Genomic DNA, 19188 nt, shown 5'->3' on the forward strand with positions numbered 1-19188 from the left:
TTCTGTCACTAACACAATCGCGCTGCGGAAGTTGGAACCTCTATTCCATCGACCGGATGACTTGCTCCACGCCCGCAAACTCGAGCACCTTTAGTGTCTCCTCCCAGATCGCGTTCTTGTAGCGGGTTCCATCCTTGTCATCGTAGTACCAGTGGCAGTACCTGCAGTCAGCTTATTAGTGCATGCCCCGAGACACTGGGAGGGGGTCCAGGTATACTCACGGCGCCAGCTTGCAGTTCATCACGTAGGACCCGTGCGCCTCCTTCCCATGGGCCAGCACGGCGTCGAGGTATGTCGCGGCGCCTTGGTTCACTGGCCGCCCGACCACGTGCATCACACCCTTGAGCAAAGCACCTCCGGGCATCTCCCTGAACAGCCCCGTGCCTTTCACGAGGCCCGGCTCGACGAGCGTGATGGTGACCTTGTCCGCGTCTACGAGCGTCGACAGACGAGCCACGAAAAGCTGATTGAGAAGCTTGGACTGGGCATAGCGGTCGCCGAGCCAGTTGTCCGGCTGGTCAAACGCCTCGAGCAGCGGCCGCTTGTCCCGGAGGGCAAAGTCGGCCAAGTGGGCCGTCAGGGAGCTGGTGATGGCGAGCCTGCCCGGGGTGTTGGCCGGCGACTTGTCCCGGAGCACGGGGAGAAGGAGGATTGCGAGCAGGCTCGTGCTGATGTGGTTGACCTGGACTGTGGGCTCGTGGCCCGTGGTGGCGAGGGTCGAGAACTTCTGGTGAGCCAGGCCGGCGTTGAGAATGGCCATGTCGAGGCGGCCGAGCTCGGAGCTGCAGCGCCGGGCAAACGCCTGGATGGACTCGTACGACTCCATGTCGACCTGCCAGACCTCGATCTTGGTGGCGTGGCCACTCGGCACGGAGAGCTTGACCTGCTGGGCAGCCGCGTGCCCCTTCTCAAGGGACCGCACCGCCATGATCAGGTGCGACAGACCCAGAGACACGAGCTGGCGGCAGGCCTCGAGGCCGATGCCCGAGTTGGCACCCGTGACGATCGCGACTCTGCCGACCACATCGGGGTACATCTGCTTGGTAGGGAGCGGGATGGTGGTGCAGAACTGGTTGCGGACAAAGAGAGCACCGGGCCCAGTGGTGATGGGACCCTGGTCCCGCGAGTTGACGCTTGGTGAGTGCATGTTGTTCGGTGTGACTACAATCGAGAGCTGATGCTCTTGTGAAGAAGAATCCATCGCCAGTCGTGGGCTTTGTCGATGGCTTTATACCACTGCTGGTCCTTGGACCCTACCACTCATTATATCCAAAGCCCTCATGTGTCGCTCGTCTACAGCCACTCAAGACCCCTGCTGCGGCCCCAGTTCCATGGCCGAAAAAGGTAGACTAGCTGACGCGCCGGGGGAAGGACGCTGTACCAAGTCCTGACGCCACCTATGCTGACATTAACTCCGTCTCGGTTACTACATTTGGAATGGCGCGAACGCTGCTCGTCGAGGCTGTCTGGCTTGCCATCACCACCACAAACTGTGACCTTTCGCCCCTGAGCTTCTTTCTTCTTCGGGCAACCGAGCTTCCTGCCCCGAGGAAATCAACTACCAGCATGAACCCCTTTCGCGTGCTGTCGACAAAGGACTTTGATCCGGAGATACCAGGGTACCGCAGGCGGGTCAAGCACGCCAAGTCCACGACAGGATGCATCATGTGCAAGGCGAAGCGAGTCAAGGTACCCGATGCTCCAGGCCCGTCTGCTAATAATCTACTGGCTTCTAATCAGAAATGCAGTGCGACGAGGCCAAGCCTGTCTGTGCCCGATGCCACAGGAACCGCCGGGTCTGCCGTTACCCACAAGCGCCGGCTGGCGTTCTCGCCATGCCCTCGCCCCCGTCCTCGGATGACGACGTGCCCGGCACGCCCAGCAGGCAGCTGCTCCATCACTGCCAGACACACTGGGCGGACATATTCCCCGGCTTCGACCAGAACGAGGCGTTCCTGTCCACCTTCAAATCAAGTCCCCTCGTCCGCAGCGTCTGCCACGCCATCGCGGCTTCGCATCTGCGATTTGTCCACCCACCCCACCAGCCACATGTGCTTGCCGAGTATTCCCACCGCGCCGTGGCCCTGGACGCGTATAAGCAGCAGCTCGGTCTGACGGCCGCGCAGCTGGGCCAGTCTGGTGTCAACGCCATGCTGCTCGGGGCCATGCTGTTTAGCCTGCTTGCATTCCCCCTGTCGCCAGCCGAGCATGAAGCGAGGGCCGTGAGCAGCAGGAGTCCCTGGCTGACCCGCGACCACGACGCAGATCTAGGCTGGCTCACCTTCCAGGCCGGCGTCGGCCCGCTTATGAGGTCGGTGCTCAGATATCTCCCGCGGGCATGCCAGTTCCTCATCACCATCTTCTCGCCACAAGCCGGCGGGGCCATGTTCCCAAACGTGGCGCTGCAGCCGCCGCCCGTGCCGAGGCTGTGGGCGCAGTTCTTTGAGCTCGACGAGGAGGACCTCTTTGCGCAGAGCTCTGTTCCTGCCACCGCTTCGTCATCATCAACTCCGACCTCGGGCCCTCCTCCGCTCGCGTCCAGTGTCCGCCTCCTCGTGCGCATGACGGCGCTGGTCCGCGGCCTGGAACCCACGCCCGCCAACTCGGTCGCGTACCTCTCCTTCATGTTCAAGGCGCAGCGTGATTTCCGCGCGCTGCTGCTCACCGAGCACCCCCGCGCGTGGTGGCTGTACGGGTACTGGGCGGGCCTGATGCGGCGGTTCCCAAATCTGTGGTGGTGTCGGGAGCGTGCGGATGGGCAGTACGCCTCTGTAAAGGAGTGGCTAGCCAGAGTGGATGTGGACCGAAAGGACAGGAAGATTTGGGGGCAAATGATGGACGAGTATCACGCGGCGAGCGAGTATCCGCCGCCGGAGCTAGAGATGGTGTTTCCCCCCGATGAGGAGGAGGCGGAAGAGTAGAAGTCCGGGAGGCAGAAATATAACACATTTCATCATCTAGCCTATTCGTACGTGCTCGTCGGCCGCAGCTTCAGCCCTGCCGCCTCATAAGCCATGTCCAGCATCTTGGCCGTTGCGATCGAGTCCTCGGCCCCGAACCACTGCTTCGTTTCGCGGCCCCGGACCTTGTTGATAAACTGCTCGAGGCAGTGCCGGTAGGTGAGCCAGTACACCTCGCCCGGCTGGTCCACGCCGGCCCCCTTCCACGAGTACGCCTTGTGGTCCGCCTTTTTCGTCCACTTCTTGACAGTCTTGCCTCCTCCTGCAGGCCCGGTCTCGCGAAGCGTGTACTCGTCCTGGACGTGCACGGTATGGTAGACGTACGGCATGACGAAAAACGATAGCGACACTGTCCGGACGCGCACGACCTCCTGGCCGTCCTTGACAGACACGCCGGCCTTGCGGAGCTCCTCTGCTTCATCGCCGACCGCCCCCGCCCCCGCCACCATCACTCGCGGCTTGTGCACGACCTCGATCCTGTTGGGCATCTCCCACTCCGACAGCGGCATCTTCAGAGTGCCCCGCGCTATGCCCAGCCCGCCGTTCGCGAAGCGGAAGTGTACCTCGTACGCGGCGTCCACCTCGGCCTTTGCCCTGTCCACACCCGGCAGCGGCTTCCACTCGGCCTTTTCGCAGCTGACCGGCACGCCGCCGCCGAACGCGAGCCTCAGCGCGCCCATGGTGTACGGCCCCGTGTCCATCATGGCGCCGCCGGCCAGGGCGTAGTCGTACCGGATGTCGCTGTCCGCGATGAAGCCGGTCGGGACGAGCATGTTGGACGTGGCCCTCTCGATGCCCGCCGGGTCGACAAAGGACATGAAGCGCGACCAGGCAGGGTAGAACCACGAGTGCGCGGCCTCGAGCAGGACGGGGGCCCCCGGGTCCTTGAGCAGGGGGCTGTTGAAGAGCTTCTCGGCCTCGATGGCGTTGGAGACGGCGGGTTTCTCGAGGTACACGTGCTTGCCGGCCCTGAGGGCGCGGACGGCCCACTCGTAGTGCAGCCCGTTGGGCAGCGGGATGTACACGCAGTCGATGTCCGGGTCGTCGAGGAGGGCCTGGTACGACTCCTTGACGTTGGGGATCTTGTGCTTCTTGGCGAAGGCGGCGGCCCTGGCGGGGTCCCGCGCGGCGACGGCGGTGACGACGACCTCGGGGTGGGTGGAGGCCGGGGACAGGAAGGCCATGGGACTGGGCAGGCGGGCGGATTAGAGAGCTCCGGGTTAAGCGGGAGTGGGACAATGCGTACACGATGTTGGCGGCGCTGATGACGCCGAAGCGCAGAGGCTGCGGTCCCTTGGGCACCGTGGGCGGCGAGAAGAACTGCCAATTGCGGCTCAGGAAGCCCACTATGGAGGCCATGGCGATGATGGGTATAGACAAAGTCTATAGTCAGGGGTTGTGATGGATGTGGTATGACCAATCTGACGAGGCCCACAATGGTACAGCGGCAGTGGCAGTTTGGGGACTGGGCTTTGTGATGCCGGCAGATGTTCACAGTAGGCTACTCGGCCGACTGATGAGCAGGTGGAATGGCGCCTACAGCGGAATGAATGCACGATTGCTGGCGTACGTAACCCCCTGTAGAGCTGACCAAGCCGGTCCCCGGATTTAAGTTTATAGGGCGATTTCCTCCCAATTGGGTTGCCAGTCTCCTCTGCCCAATCACTGGGCGTCTGGCTTGCCGCTAGACCAAATATGGATATCAATCTCGTGAGAAGCCCGCCCTGTAACCCCGAACACTCACTCGTAGGTCACGGATATGGCTTCACCTTTCCGGAGCATGCAATTCTTATATAAAGACAGCTCTCCTGTCTCGAGAAGATCTCTCTGCTTCTGCTCATCACACAGCAACTCAGAATCGCCAGCACAGCAACCACAACAGCAACAGCAGCAACCATGCAATATCCGACCTACCACACCACCGGCGATGCCGCCTCTATCCCCGTCCCCGTGGCATCTGCCAACTTCTCCGTGGCCCCCATCGAGTTCGCTTTCCCCGGCCGTCAAGTTCCTCTCCAGGTCCGAGTCACGTTCCCGGCCACCGCCTCCTCCCTGGACAAGCTCCCCGTCGTAATCTTCTCCCACGGCGGCGGCCCGAGCTCCCACATCTCGTCGCTCCACGGCTACGCGCCGGTACGCGAGTTCTGGGCCTCGCACGGCCTCGTCGTCATCCAGCCGACACACCTCGACTCCAAAAGTCTCGCGCTCGATGTCAACCCGGGCAACGTCAAGCAGCTGTACCTCGACGCCCGGGCCGCCGACGTCTCGCGCATCATAGACGAGCTGCTCCGCCAGGACAACGCCATCGAACGGGCCATCCCCCTGCTCAAGGGAAAGCTCGACACCTCCAAGGTCGCCATGGCAGGCCACTCCTTTGGCGCCTTCACCACGTCCACCATCCTGGGAGCCATTAACCATGACAACGACGACACAACCACCGACGTCGTCGACACGCGCGTCAAGGCCGGCGTCATCTTCGCGGGCACGGGCTACCAGGGCCTGTCGGAGCAGGGCAAGGCCATCCTGCCGTTCTACGACATTGACTTTTCGACCATGAAGATCCCCGCGCTCGTCGTGTACGGCGACGAGGACGTGCAGCCTTTCCTGACGACGCGCGGGGCCGACTGGCACGCCGACCCGTACACCATGTCGCCCGGCCGCAAGGCGCTGCTGACGCTCAAGGGCGCGAAGCACGGCCTGGGCGGCATCGCGGGCTGGGATGTGAAAGAGGCGGACGACGACGACATCGAGAGGCTGTACCTCGTGCTCAAGACGTCGTGGGCATATCTGTGGAGCGCCCTGCACGATGAGGGAACTAGTGTTGGGGCTGACAAGGGCGCGTGGGCCGAGGTGGCTGGCGTTGTCAAGGGGCTCGGCCGTATGGCTGAGCTTGAGAGCAAGGAGTGATTGGATTGATGTAGAATGGCAGAGAATGTACACTTTGTGAATAGGCTGCTCTTGATGTAACGTGCGGCCGGTTGCAAATGGATGTGCACAGCCTGCGGGAGGCCAACCAACATGTCACTTTGGTGGCCAGATGTGGCCGCATCTTGGGCCGCTACGCCCTGTGACTGACGGCGCCAGCCTCTTGCAGCCCGACTGGTCTTCGACATTGGATCACTCTAGATTACTATATAAATTAGAAAGTCGTCTGATGCCAGCAGTGAGTGATCTCTGTTATTCCATTTCAATCAAGTACTTAACGTAATCCACAAGTGGGTGAATCACACAAGTGGATGAATCAGTTATCGGGTACTCGTACGACAATGTATAAGTCAATTCAACCATAACGCCTCAAATCAATTCAAACTATTCGGAATCCTCTTCTTCAGAGGCAGATATAACTTTCTGACACGTACGAGCATTATGCCCGGGCTCGCCGCAGACGCCACATCGTCGCGCGCGCATTTCGGGCCTCCTCGTACGACCACTATTCTGACTCGTTTCCGCTATTAACTGCTGCGTCGCATCGATTTGAGCCTTCAAATCCTTTGCCTGATCAATTGTGAGGGACCCTCCTTTCTGTAGCTGCTTTCTTTTCGTACGACGACGGCGGCTGAGGCGGTCGTTTGCATCTCGAAGTTCGGCGATTTCTTGGCGCATAAGGTCCTGCTCGTGCACCATCATTATAACTCCTTTTCCTAGCTGTCGTAGGCCCTGAACAATGGACGACGGAGAGCTATTCTGGTGTCGTACGATACGATTTTCAATATACTTCGTCTGCGATTCGGTCTCAATTGGGTTGTTCGGCGTCTTTGAAACCCATGGGGGTGGTAGTCCAGCAGAGGAACCTGGCGGTGTCGGCGTATGAAACTTCACATCTAGCTGCGAAATCACATAATTCGGGTCGTACGGTACTAGGCCTGTCGCTCTGAAGCCTGCCTGGATGTTTGATTTGGTCATTGCAGCGTCGTACGCCTTATAAAAGGCTGGGAGGAAGTCCTCCTTTGAAACGTGGGTTACGTGCGCCCGCATTAGACCTTCGATTTCTTTACCGTACGCCCGTTTCAGAGGTCCAAAACACCCAACATCGAGAGGCTGGAGCTTATGCGACGAATGAGCAGGCATACAGAGCGTAACAATATTCTGTTCCTTGCAGTAGAGCTCGAAATCGACGGAATGGTGGCTCTCGTGGCCGTCGAGGATAAGGAGGCGGTGGGTACCCTTCGTACGACTCTTTGTATGGAAATCAAAGTGTTTTACCCATTCTAGGCCTCTCTCGTTCGTCGTCCAACCGTTTTCTGAAAGCGCGATTACCCAGTTGGCCGGTAGAGGGCTATTCGCGGTCCAGGAGTCGAGGTGGACCTTCCCGGCGAAGATAATGTACGGCGGGATTGAATAGCCGTACGACGCGATACCCTGGATTACTGTAACCCATTCCTGATTGCCTTGTTGTACGGCTCTTGGCCTCCCGCGTCGATCGGAGGTCGTAACGACAGTTTCGGCGGAGATTTTACCCATCGCGAAGCCCGTTTCGTCGAAGTTGTAGATATCGTCATCGTGGATCCCGTATTTCGCGATTATGTTTTGTACGAGCTCAAACCACGCGCGATACGCGTCTGGATCTTCGCAGAGGACTCTCTGGTAGTCGATTCTTCGATTAAAACGCGTACGGAGCTCTGATCGTCGTCGTACGAAGTTTGAGGCCCAGTTCGTTCCGACGCGTGGCGCGTCGCGCACGCGGAGGAGTCGATCCGCCATTTCTCGAACACCACCTAACCGCGGTGGAAACGATCGCGAATCTAGGTCGATTATATATCGTACGATACTGTCCTCTTCGTACGAGGTCAATTTCTGGCAAGGTGGTCGGATATCTTGTTGCGCAGGTCGGCCGTGTTGTCGACGTTGGAGGGTTGAGAAGGATACATTATAGATCTGTGCAGCCTTTCGTACGCTCAATTCTGGGTTCGATTGAAGCGCATTTAGCGCGAGAACTAAATCGCTTTTATTTGATTGTCGTACCATAATTATTGGTGGAGAAAAGGGGGAAAGAAGACAGCCTGTACGAAAGTGGCGGGGGACTGATTCATCCACTTGTGTGATTCACCCACTTGTGGATTACGTTGTCACCACAATGTTCATTCCCCGCAATGTCGTGTCCAGTCAGGACGATCTGGTGGCACATACACCTCCAGAGTCTGTGGGGGTTGATCTCGACTCGGCTTTTGAAAACTTGGCTCTCGACGCGGGTGGAATTAACGAAGAAGGTAACAACGAGGCGGAAATCGGCGAGGAGAACGAGGACAATGACGGTGAGGCCGAGGACGACACCTCGTCCGACGATGACGGCAACTCGTCTGCAGACGACAGTGACTCGACGATATCCACCCCGGATCTTCACAGCGCTGCCGAGTCCCAGAGACTCACAGACCTTCTCGGCCTCCCCACCACCCTCTGGCGAGTCCAGCACAGATGGTCCCAGAGCCGACTCGACCAAGCCACCAACGACTATCTCGCCGCCGCGCAGAGGCCCATATCTTCTAATGTCGTGCACGATCGCGACCTCCGCGCAGCCGTGGAGCGGCACGTTGTCTGGTCCGACTGGTCCGCGCGGAGCTGCTTCCTCTCCACGATGAGTTGCGAAATGCACATGCGGAACTGGGTAACAAAGACCGGGGTCCGAGACCCTGTGCTTCTCAAGATCGACGTCGAAACTCTGCTGCGCGCGGTGGAGCCCAGGTTCCGAGAAGGGGCGGTGCTTGATATGGAGTGGCTGAAAGAGGAGTGGGGGCTGGATTACGGTTATGCCAGGGACGAATATCTCATCGTGAATCGCATTCCGAGGGAGGCTATTGTTTCGAAGTAGTGGCCTTAGCTCGCGGGCGGGGCATTTCACACAACACTCAGTGAAGGGTCAAGATTGGAACTAGGTATATCTTGAATGGATTCTTTTGGATTTATATAGCTCATCCAGCCTGGTTTGAAGAAGAAGAAAGCAAGAAAGCTCCAAGTAAATGCTGCTAAATCTATATGACTTTTTATGCACCCGCAAACTCCGATCTATATGCAATTCCCTTTACTCTCTCAACTTCACCCCCTCTAAGAAGAAGAAGAAAAGACGCTGCCAGAGCAGGCCTGGACGAACAGGCTGGAGAAGTCCGCGGGCGAGCTGCCGTCGGGGAAGACAATGTTGAAGGCGCTGCGGGCAGCACCGCCGCCGTTGGCCCAGAGGTAGCTGAAGGGCAGGGCGTCGCCGGCGTTGAGGTTCACGGTGGCGGAGCCGGGCGTCGAGCCCCCGGTCGTGCGGCTGGCCTTGAAGGCGGCGGCGTTGTCGGCCCAGGAGAGCGCGGCGGAGCCGGTCCAGAGCTCGGCAAAGTTGTCGTTGGTGTCCGAGGGCACGGAGAAGGTGTAGCTGCCGGACTGGGGCGCGACGAAGAAGCCCTGGAACAGGAGGGCGGCCTGGGAGACGTCAAAGGCGACCGGCTGGTCGAGCTGGAGGGTGAGGTCGGTCGAGTAGGGCCAGGCAGAGGTGGCGAAGTTGAGCGCGCTCCAGACGCCGGTGAAGTCGGGGGTCTTGGACTTGAAGTAGTTGGAGTTGAAGCCGGCGTTGGCCGAGTCGCCGTTGAAGGGGCTCTGGAACTTCTTGTAGGCGAGACCGTTGGCGGCGATGCTGGTGGCGACGGAGCCGACGGTGGTCGTGGTGGTGCTGGTCACGGTCTTGGCAGCGGCAGCGGCGGATGTCACAGTGACGGTCTTGGTGATGGTGATGCTGGTGGCGGCGTTGATCGTGGTAGTCGGGGACAGGGTCACAAGCGCGGCGACAGCAGCCGAGGTCACGCTGACGGTGGTGGTCTGGGTGGGGATGGCCGCGCAGCTGCAGATGATGGAGATGACACTGTCGGCGATGGTGGCGGGAATGTAGGCCGGGCGGGGAATGGTGAGCGCCTGGTTGGGAGCCGGGGCCGGGGCCGGGGCCGGGGCCGGGGCAGGGGCAGGAGCCGGTGCAAGCGGGCTCAGGAGTCCTCCGACCAGGTTCAAGAGACGGGGAACCAGGGCAGCGCCGGCCTCGTCAGCGCGCCTCGACGGCGGGGGAGCAGTGTGAAAGACCTCGAGCTCGGCACGGGTGGTGGGCTTGATGCCCTTGGTCTTGGTGTGCTTGGGCTTGCGAGCACCGGCCGCAGTGGTAACCTGGACGGCACGCTTGCCCTTGGTGGGAGCCGAGTACGCGCTGTTGAGGCAGGAGAGGACCGAGGTGGCCGTGGGGCTGGTGACCGAGACGGTGACATAGCTGGTGACATCCTGGGCCGCGGCCGCAGCAACAGTCGTGGTGACCGAGTTGGTGATGGTCACGGGGCCGCCACCATTGACCGTGACGGGGGATGTGACAGTCACGGCGTTGGCAGCCTTCTTGACGACGCTGGTGACGGTGGTGGTGGGGACGCTGATGAACTGGCGGCAGAAGGGGACCAGGATGGGGTCGTTGAGGAGAGTGTTGACATAGATGTTGTAGGGGATGCAGATGACATCGTTGATGAGGCCACGGCCCTCGACAATGGTGCCCGCGGGCAGAGCAGAGATGCCCATCGGCAGGGCGGCGGCGATGAAGGTGGAGGCGCGCATCTTGCTAGTGGCTGTGGAGAGAATGCGGGCTGTCTGTGGTAGAGACTGTGGTGATTGTGATGCTGATGATGCTCCGAGAGAGACATTGTGACGATGGGAGGATCTCGAGGAGAGTTATATAGCAGCGTGACGACCCGCGACAACGGTGCTTCGACGTTGCGAAGAATCCTTCTAGCGCCTCCCAGCTGGCCGGTAGCTCCAAGGAGAAGCAAGATACTCGTTCCACTTTCACTTCGCGCAACGCGATGTCCGCGCGGACCCAGCGATGCGGAAACCCGCCCGCCAGGGGCCGCCCCGGCCTCCGCGAGTCGAGAAGGCGGCGCCACGGCGGGCTCTGAAAGATGATGCTGGCGCAGCCCGGCCGAGTCTAGATGCCGTCTATCATCCTTGGGAGAGAAGACGCCAAGTCACGTGCAGAGGACACAGCATGACAGGCAGCTAACGCAAGGGTAAGCTCGGCCTCGAGCGTCCCGATGGAGCCAAGCCCGGATCTCAAGGGGCGGCCGCAGACTGGGACCATCCTTGATCCGGCCTTTGAGCAGGTACCGCGACCACGGAAAGTGGGCGCGTAGGTACATACCTCAGGTGAGACACTTGCTAGGACGAACTCTAAAGTCGTCGCTTACGCTGGCGTATGCAAAGTCTGGATCCTCCGACGGATGGCAACGGCTAGCCTGCTTGAGGAAGATAGCTGCGACGACTGAGGCCACAAACTGGCACGATGACGGTCCTAGGCATTGGGAAGAGCGTTGCTAGAGCGAATGCTGTCTTCAGAGGGCTGTTTCGGCATGATGTAGAGTTTGCAGCACAATGGCAAGGGCATCAGAGTTCCTGCTCGAAAACCGAGCTGACGGTTGGCCGAGGGAAGGATGCTCGGGTTCTAGAAACTGATCTCGGGGCTTTGTCCTCGGGTCGGGCACAGCTTGTTGTGTATGAGTAAAAAGTGATTTGAGTATATCCAGCGCGGCAGTCTGGCCAACCAGAGGACACGGAAGGGCCCGCCGGGGCGGCGATGCGGGGCCGCACTTACATGCATAGGCCCGGGACCGCGGGAGCGGAGCGGCCCTGAAGTGCCTGCATGTATCAACCTGACGTGCAGACGGAAAGGCTGCCTCCGTGGAAATGCAGGTACCCTAGACATGCACAAGGCAAGGCAGGTCCTTTTTTTTTTTCGCTTTTCCCCCGAGAGAACAGCCAACATGCTATTTTCGGCTCCCGAGGCCACCAGGGTGAGACACTCTTACCTCGACGGGAAGGCCGGAGCGACAGGACCGAGCCTGATTCGCTCTCTTTCTTGGCATTGGCCAGATCTTCAGATAAGGCATCAAGCCTGATTCGGCAAAGGCCAAGGAGAATTTTCTCTCTAGACTCTCCCACCAGCCTGGAGCGTTCAAACGTCGTCGCCCCTGCCGATCTCTCCAGCGGCTTTTGCGCTGCTGCCCAGCCCCCAGAGACCGGCCTCGAGTCGCGCCACACAACCGCCGCGGCCAGCATGACGCCTGGTGCGGACCGTCATCAGTAGCCCTGCCCTGCCCCGCCGTCTGGGGAATGTCTGACATTCTAGACCCTGCGCGTCATCGCGCAGAGCTTTCTTCGGTGCTGCTGTCTCAGGACTATGGCCCTCCCAGCGGAGCCTGACCCAGACGCGCGGAAAGTTGCCGCAGCGTCTTAACGGCCTTGGGGTTTTCTCCCCGGAGCTGATCTCTACAGCCGCGTAACGCAGTTAGAGCCCAGCGGGCGAGGCCGTTGCAGCCCAGGCCACAGTGGAGTTCGTCCTCGCGGGTCGAGCTTGACGCCTCGCCCTCTTCGCCTCCCCCGCGACTCTGTTCACCCATTGTTACCGGCTGACAGCCTGGAGCGGTCCACAGGAGCTATGGCAGCTGCTAGCAGGTCCATACCCTCGATCATGGCTCGCATTCTCGATCTGGGTGACGGAGGCGCGATAGCCCTCCGTCTGGCACCAGACGGCGGCATCGAGGTAGTAATCCGGCGGTGGTGGCCAGCACGTGGGCAGATATGGAGACGGGCATGCCCACCTGAGTCCAGATCTGACGGATCTCCAGATGGCGTTTTCTCCAGATCATGGCTTTGCAGAGGGACCCGTTGTGGTTGTGATTGGAAATCACAACGGGTGTTTCTAGCTGTTGGCGTTAAAGACGTGGCTTGTTCCCGCCTAGCCGACCCACGTGATTGTGATTCCACAGCGATGCCTCTGCGGGGGTGATGCCGCGGCAAGCAACTTGCTGCTCCGATGTTTTATGGGTCGATACTGGGTGTATTTGGCCTGTGATTGGGCATGAGCTGGATTGTGTGGCGTGACAGACTCCTCAGGGGTGGTGGTGTGATAGAACGAGAAGCAGCGCTTCTGTCTGCGATAGGCGTCAAACTGCCAGCAGGAGCACGGTGGCCGATTTGCCAAACTTCAAAGGCAAATCGAGTTTCAGGCTATTCCCTTGTCGCAGGTTTACACTGTATCTACGCACATTTGTGAAATCTAGGTAAATATCAACAATCGAGAAAGGAATGCCAGGACCTCAAGAACTGGCCGACCCTTCTCAACCCCCCAAAAACATATAGACATCGAATATAAGTACCGCGGCAACCTTCCCACGAAGTAGCGTCACCTCGCAGTGATCCCCCCACACCGACTTCTGTTCCACCACTACTTGGCGTAATAGATCTTCCACTCGGCATACTGCTTGACAGCAGAGCCGCCACAATCGAAGTTGCCACCCGCAGCGACCTTGCCAGACTTGCCATACTGCTTGACCGCCTCCTTTATGATGTCGATGACGTCCTGCCCCCCGACGTAGAAGACGATGTTGCCGTTGATCTTGCTCGCCCTGACGCTGAAGCGGCAGTGGCCGCCCTTGCCGATCTCGCGCCACTTCTTGCCGACGACCTCCATGGTCCACTGGGTGTCAGTGTCGGGCGTGATGGTCTTGACGATCTGCATGCAGTCCTCCACCGAGGGGGAGTCGCTCTTGGTCTCGTCGCGGTACGTCTCGGTCCCGCAGAGCTTGTTGCCCTCGAGCGCGTCGCAGGGCCAGTTGGGCGTGGCGCCCCTCTGGTGGCCGATTTCGTCGACGAGGTCCCACGACGCGAAGGCGACGTCCGGGTAGCACACGGGCAGGCGGATGAAGCCCGGGATGGTGATGTCGGTCTGGAGGAGCTCGCCCTGGATCATGGACGCCGAGATGTCGGTCTGGCCCGTGCGGCCCTCGTTCTTGAAGTTGTTGGCGAAGAACGTCCGGAGAGAGCCCTTGATGATGTCGTCCTTGGTCAGGCCGCCAAAGCTGCCGTCCTTGCCGAGGGCGTCGAGGCCTTTGGGCAAGCCGAACTTGGCGCCCTGGCAGTCCTCGTCGCTGGTGTCTTCGCACGAATCTGCGCTGCCGTTGGGCGCGGCGAGGTAGTACAGGCGGTTCAGGTAGCAGAACCCCGAGGCCTCCTGGTTCTTGGAGTTCATCCACCTGGGGATGGGGTCTTTCTGGTCGCAGGAGGCACCAGAGTCGAGGATGAAGGCATAGGTCTGGGAGCGCCGCCAGAGCTCGGGGATGGAGAAGCCGTAGAGGGCCTTGCCGATGGCGTTGATGGCGTCGGAGGACGACGTGCTTTTGGGGGAGCTCAGCTTGGGGTACAGCCTGCCGCCTGCAATGGCCTTCTCAATCATGGCGACCGAGGCGTCGCTGCCGTTGATGGTTTTCTTCCAGGACTCCTCGGCGAGCGCGGCCCACCCCTTGATGATCTGCTCCATAAAGGCCGAGAACTCGGTCTGCCCCGTCGCGGTCCACTCGCCAACCTTGAACTGCTTCTTGTCCTCTGGGGTGAAATCCTTGGCGAATGCGGCCTGCTGGCCGGCAAGAAGCATGGTCGTGTCCTTGAGGTTGTCGTAGGCTTTCGGGTTATTTACAAACTTGGGAAGCTGCTTGATGAAGCCGTTGAAGATGGGCCCGCCGACGGCTAGGGTGCCGAGGGTGAGCAGGTCGACGAGCAGCAGGAAGTCGCTGTTGTCCTTGGGCGGGATGGGCGCGAACGTGTCCAGCATCTTCTTCATGCCCAGGCTGTAGGTCGACGCGGCCTGGAACAACGCGGCGTGCAGGTTGGAATACCCGAGCCGGATCATGATGAGGGACTTCCAGATCATCATGCCGGCCGGGCCCGAAAGGGGGCCGTTCATGCCGGCTGCGCAACCTCCCGTGCCGCAGTCGCTGCCGTCGATCTTGTCGCACTCGGCCGAGTCGGCTTCGATCTTGAGCGTGCCGTGGACCGAGGACAGGAAGGTGCCGCCCTTGCCGCGCTCGGCGAGCCAAATACGCTTGACGTCGGCCCAGGCCGAGTCCCCCGCAAGGCCGTTCCACATCTCCGTGACCTCGTTTTCGACGTGATCCTCGTTTTCGACCCAGCGGTCGGTGCAGGTCTTGTTGGTCCAGTCGCCATTCCGCGTCGGGTCCAGCTCGACGGGGTCGTCTCCGTTGAGCGCCGCCTGCTTGAACACAGCCCAGTTCGCGGAGCCCCCGGGGGGGTCGTAGTATTTCTGCTGCGACACCGCCCAGTCGGTCGTGCCCCCGAGGCCCCAGCCCGCATACAGCGCCGCCCGCGCCGACTTGGTCGACGGGTTCATCCACGACACCCACTCGCCGTCGTCGTAGACGAGGATGTCGCTGTTGCTGCTCGCGTCCTTGTACTGCGTCACGACGCGGCCGGCCCGGCGGCGGTCATCGATAATCTCGTTGATCTCGGCATCGGCCAGGTAGCCCGCCGTGTCCGTGCAGACGCCCTTCTTGGCCGGCGAGGTCTTTGGGTCTCCCAGATATGTGCAGCCCGGCCCGGCACACCCGGCATCCGCCATCTTGTACGTGCGGCCGTAGCTGGTCACACCCACTATGACCTTGCGGCCCGGCACTCCGGCCTTGGTGATCATGGCGAGCGACTGCTTGGTCTCGGTCAGGTTGACCTGGCTGCGCAGGCAGTTGCCAAAGTCGCAGCCCTCCTGGGAGTAGTGGTTCTCGGTATCCCACTGGCCGTGCAGGTCGTACGTCATGTACACGATGTAGTCCACCACGGCCCCGATCTCCTTGATCGGGTACTGCTTGAGGTACCAGTACGACGACGGCGCCGCGATCGACACGCTCTTGCCCGGCAGGAGGTTCTTCAGCAGCACGAGGAACGCCAGGTAGTTGGGCCCGTCGTCCAGGCTGGCCGGAGGAAGGCCCGGGATGTCGGGTGCGCCGGGGTACTCCCAGTCGATGTCGACGCCGTCGAGGTCATGTTTCTTGATGAAGCTGGCAATCTTGAACGCCGAGTAGACGCGGTTGGCGGGCTTGACCGCGTTGGGGAAGATCATGTAGGTGGCGGGCATCGTCGAGAAGTCCCAGCCACCAAACGACAAGATGCGCTTGGGGCCCTTGACTTTCTTGAACTGCTCAAACTCATATGTCGACAGGGTGTCGCCCGTCTCGACGTCAAAGTCCTGGGTCAGGGTGCCAAAGCCAAAGTGCAGGTGCGTGTACGCATTGGTGTCGATCTGGGAGGCATCCTGGTGCAGGCACTTGCGGCCCCCCAGCGAGTAGCCCTCAAAGTAGCCGACGCGGATACTGCCGCCGCCGTCTCCCTTGACCACGTCAAGGCCGCAGTTGGAGATGCAGCCGTAGGTATCGGGCTCTGCCGTGCCGGGAGCGCCCGTGTTGGTGTCGATGCAGAAGTCCTTGGTGATGCCACATTGGCCCCACTGGTAGGCTCAGGTCAGTACGGGGAGAGTGAGTTGATAATGACAGCAGCAGGACTCACAATGTTGCAACACGCATTGAGCGGGCAGGGATTCAGCTCAGCAACATCCTTGCCATCCTTTGGGTCCTTGGTCCCCGGCTTCTGCGGCCCGCACACGGCATTCGGGATCTCTGCCGGGAACGGCGGAGTGCCTTTGCTGAGGCACATGATGGTGCCCGTGAACAGCAGCTGGCACCCGTTCCAGCCCCAGGTCTTCTTGTTGAACTCTTCCAGGTCCGGCTTGGTCAGGCTGTACTCGGCGGCCAGGTTATCGCAGTTGTCGTCCTGGACAATTGTGTACGCCTTGCAGGAACCGTCGGGGTTGGGCTTGGGGGCGAAATCCGGCATGGAGCCGCTGGAGCAGCACACGTGCTGCTTTGGCTTCAGCGAGCTGCAAAAGTTGTCGACCTTGTTGTAGCTCTCAAAGTCGGACCCGGAGACGCCGCACTTGGCCGCGAGGGTGCCGCAGTTGTCGCCCGACACCACCTGGACAGTGCGGCAGTCATCTCGGGCCTGGATGTTGCGGGCGGCCCCTGTGGCTGCTCGCCATCTCCGCGAAAAGGCTGACCGTGTCGTGTTTGTGTTGCCGCCTGTGATCGGCGGCGGCGGCGGCCGCTGTGTGGTCAAGTGCACCTCGCCCGCGACCTTGGTCGGCTTGTCCAGCGGCACACACTCGGCCTTGCTCCAGGCCTTGACGGCCTTCTGGATGGCGCCAAACTTGCCATCGTTGGCCAGCATGATGCCAAAGGTCTCGCTGCTGGTGCGGTTGGCGCCGCATAGCTGCATCGTCAGTGCAGATTCCGAGGTGCTCAGCGCCTGCTCGAGAGCCCCGAGCGCCGCCTGGCTGATGTCGTGGTTCGGCAGACCAAGACCAACATAGATGCCCACCGTCGCGTTGCCGGACTGCCCAAACATGACAAAGGGCTGGTCCGCAGAGTTGCCAGGGCCGCCGTCCACGTACTGGCGGATCTGCTGCACCAGCAATGTCTGGTTGCTGCTGATGCCCGTGTCAGCCTCGGCCGCCACCCCGATCTCGAAGCTGACCTCGGTGGTTGTCGTGTTGGGCGGCAGTGAGAGAGCGGTCACATTGGCTGCCATGGTCTCAAAGTCGGGCCCATGCGACGAGCATGCCGAGATGCGGTGGCTTCCCTTGATGTTGTCGTCGACGGGGTCGTTCAGAGAGAGGCGGTAGAACATGGTCCTGCCGCACTTCTTCATCCGCCGCATGTCGGGATAGACCGCCCACTTGTTCATATCGGGCCCAACCTTGCTACATGCGTCTGGGCATATATCGATGTTGGCATACGTCGGGCTCGCTCCCAGTCGCAGCGCCGCCGACGGCTGGGCCACGAGGCCAAGAACCGCCGCCAGCGCCACGGCCGGCCACGGCCGCGCACTGAGATGCATCTGGGCAAGCAAGTGTAGTATCAAAGATAGGTATAAAGACTGGAGGTGCGGGAGATGTGCGTAGCCGCTGCCTGCGTGTCCGGCTGCAGTGTTGGTCTGCTTGAAAACAGGCGGCCATCGCCGGGGTTCTTATATTGGTATACTGGTCATTTTAGACTCTGCAAATCTTTTCCAATATTCACTCTTTCCTTTAGCGATCCCCTTCATTTTTTCTTCATCCTTCTCACGTGCGTTGAACATGCCAAACTCTCATTCCCTCAGTCGTTCCAGAGCCATCGTGGATCAACGTTACATACTGCCATAGCCTATTGGTCCTCTTGTCCTCACTATTCCCACACCCTCAATCCATGGTCCCCGGTCATTGCTACCTTGCGGTCCCGGAACAAGTGATCGAGTTTGCAGCAGACGATTCCCGGACCCCACAACTCCAAAGCCGGGGTCGCGCGCGAGTGTGGCCCATTCGAACTCCAAGCATCTGACATGCAGATTGGATTAGCCTTTCGCGGGAGTGAACCCGGCAGGGATGCGACCTCGGAGTTATTCTTGGACTGCACCGGCTGGCAGCACATCTCCTAGCGCGTTCATCGTGGCAGCATCTAGGCTGGCCACAATGCTTCCCGCCGGCTTTGGCAGAACCTGCCACCATGCTCGCGGCAAGGCTGTTACGTAAGATCTACCGAATGCACCCCGGATGTTGAATCCGAGGGGCTGGGTTCTGGCCTGTGCGAGCTCCGAGGCGTCTACACAAAACGGGCCCGATTCCCACGCCCAGAGCCGGAGGTACCAACTCGTGGAAACGCCAGCCCATTGACCATCAGACATTGTGGCGACCGACTCCGGCGCGAGGGGCTACTTAGTCCTGGAAGATGGGGACCAAGGCGCCTGGGATGTACTGACGAGATGTGCGTTCATGTGGTGAGGGAGACGGGACCTCCGAGCTTTCGCGCCCAGAACCCGAGTCCTCGCGTGCGGACACCGATTGTGACGTTAATGGTCCATGGATTGAGCATGGGGTCGCACCGGAAGTGCCTCTCTGGGAGTATCTCCCATGCCGGATCTTGCTCATGCCAAGATCGACCCCGAAAGCAGGCGCCCACGTGAGCTGGGCATGGGCTGGGCTGGATTAGTTCCTAAAGATTAGATTAAGCTTACCTGCATGTGGCTGGCATGCTTGGACGTAACGTTCCTGAAAAGGAACGACCACTCGAGCGCCTCAGCAGATTTTGCATCCGGAAACAAGCAGAACGCAGGCTCACCATGCTTCACCTCGCCATCATCCTTACGGCAGCGTCTCTGCGCGAGTGGAAGCGGTGACCCGTTCCACTTGTACAGTCACTTCAAGATGGCGTGTTCTCGTGATGTGACTGGCCCTTGTACTTGAAAGGCCGACCACGGCTTTGGCGAATAGCTCGCATAGGTGGCGTGAATACCCGGAGAATTTGCAGAGGCAACGGCATAGCGCCTGGCACACAAAGAGGAGAATGCTGAAAACGCT

General features: G+C 60.3%; 7 protein-coding genes across 7 annotated transcripts; 3 read left to right on the plus strand and 4 right to left on the minus strand.

Annotated features, from left to right (window-relative positions):
- Nucleotides 1-2: 2 nt before the first annotated feature.
- B0I36DRAFT_434520 (retinol dehydrogenase 12) lies at nucleotides 3-1147 on the minus strand (the record flags this gene model as incomplete). Its single annotated transcript, XM_046162712.1, has 2 exons — nucleotides 3-161; nucleotides 222-1147. The coding sequence occupies 2 exons, from the start codon at nucleotides 1145-1147 to the stop codon at nucleotides 41-43; spliced, it is 1047 nt and encodes a 348-aa protein (XP_046008517.1). The 3' UTR covers nucleotides 3-40.
- Nucleotides 1148-1490: 343 nt separating this feature from the next.
- On the plus strand, nucleotides 1491-2944 carry B0I36DRAFT_332319 (uncharacterized protein). The gene is made up of 2 exons (XM_046155095.1): nucleotides 1491-1689; nucleotides 1749-2944. Exons 1-2 carry the CDS (start codon nucleotides 1567-1569, stop codon nucleotides 2919-2921), a joined length of 1296 nt encoding a protein of 431 aa, XP_046008518.1. The 5' UTR covers nucleotides 1491-1566; the 3' UTR covers nucleotides 2922-2944.
- An 18-nt stretch (nucleotides 2945-2962) lies between these two features.
- B0I36DRAFT_366869 (uncharacterized protein) lies at nucleotides 2963-4319 on the minus strand (the record flags this gene model as incomplete). Its single annotated transcript, XM_046159368.1, has 2 exons — nucleotides 2963-4148; nucleotides 4207-4319. The coding sequence occupies 2 exons, from the start codon at nucleotides 4317-4319 to the stop codon at nucleotides 2963-2965; spliced, it is 1299 nt and encodes a 432-aa protein (XP_046008519.1).
- Nucleotides 4320-4856: 537 nt separating this feature from the next.
- On the plus strand, nucleotides 4857-5867 carry B0I36DRAFT_295725 (Alpha/Beta hydrolase protein; the record flags this gene model as incomplete). Its single annotated transcript, XM_046151867.1, has 1 exon — nucleotides 4857-5867. One exon carries the CDS (start codon nucleotides 4857-4859, stop codon nucleotides 5865-5867), a length of 1011 nt encoding a protein of 336 aa, XP_046008520.1.
- Nucleotides 5868-8034: 2167 nt separating this feature from the next.
- On the plus strand, nucleotides 8035-8879 carry B0I36DRAFT_387373 (uncharacterized protein; the record flags this gene model as incomplete). Its single annotated transcript, XM_046161169.1, has 1 exon — nucleotides 8035-8879. One exon carries the CDS (start codon nucleotides 8035-8037, stop codon nucleotides 8764-8766), a length of 732 nt encoding a protein of 243 aa, XP_046008521.1. The 3' UTR covers nucleotides 8767-8879.
- Nucleotides 8880-8999: 120 nt separating this feature from the next.
- On the minus strand, nucleotides 9000-10520 carry B0I36DRAFT_366872 (uncharacterized protein; the record flags this gene model as incomplete). The annotated part of the gene is made up of 1 exon (XM_046159369.1): nucleotides 9000-10520. One exon carries the CDS (start codon nucleotides 10518-10520, stop codon nucleotides 9000-9002), a length of 1521 nt encoding a protein of 506 aa, XP_046008522.1.
- Nucleotides 10521-13182: 2662 nt separating this feature from the next.
- Nucleotides 13183-17693, minus strand: B0I36DRAFT_251289 (uncharacterized protein; the record flags this gene model as incomplete). Its single annotated transcript, XM_046150602.1, has 2 exons — nucleotides 13183-16248; nucleotides 16308-17693. The coding sequence occupies 2 exons, from the start codon at nucleotides 17691-17693 to the stop codon at nucleotides 13183-13185; spliced, it is 4452 nt and encodes a 1483-aa protein (XP_046008523.1).
- Between the last annotated feature and the right edge of the window lie 1495 nt (nucleotides 17694-19188).

Source organism: Microdochium trichocladiopsis, assembly GCF_020744255.1.
Source record: "Microdochium trichocladiopsis strain MPI-CAGE-CH-0230 chromosome Unknown B0I36scaffold_9, whole genome shotgun sequence".
Classification (NCBI taxonomy): Eukaryota; Fungi; Ascomycota; class Sordariomycetes; order Xylariales; family Microdochiaceae; genus Microdochium; species Microdochium trichocladiopsis.

Bases quoted from the DNA above. Each gene is read 5' to 3' on its own strand.
- B0I36DRAFT_332319 (XM_046155095.1), top strand. From the start codon at position 1,567: ATGAACCCCTTTCGCGTGCTGTCGACAAAGGACTTTGATCCGGAGATA. The intron at 1,690-1,748 runs GTACCCGATGCT...TCAGAAATGCAG, and splicing joins GCAAGGCGAAGCGAGTCAAG to TGCGACGAGGCCAAGCCTGT.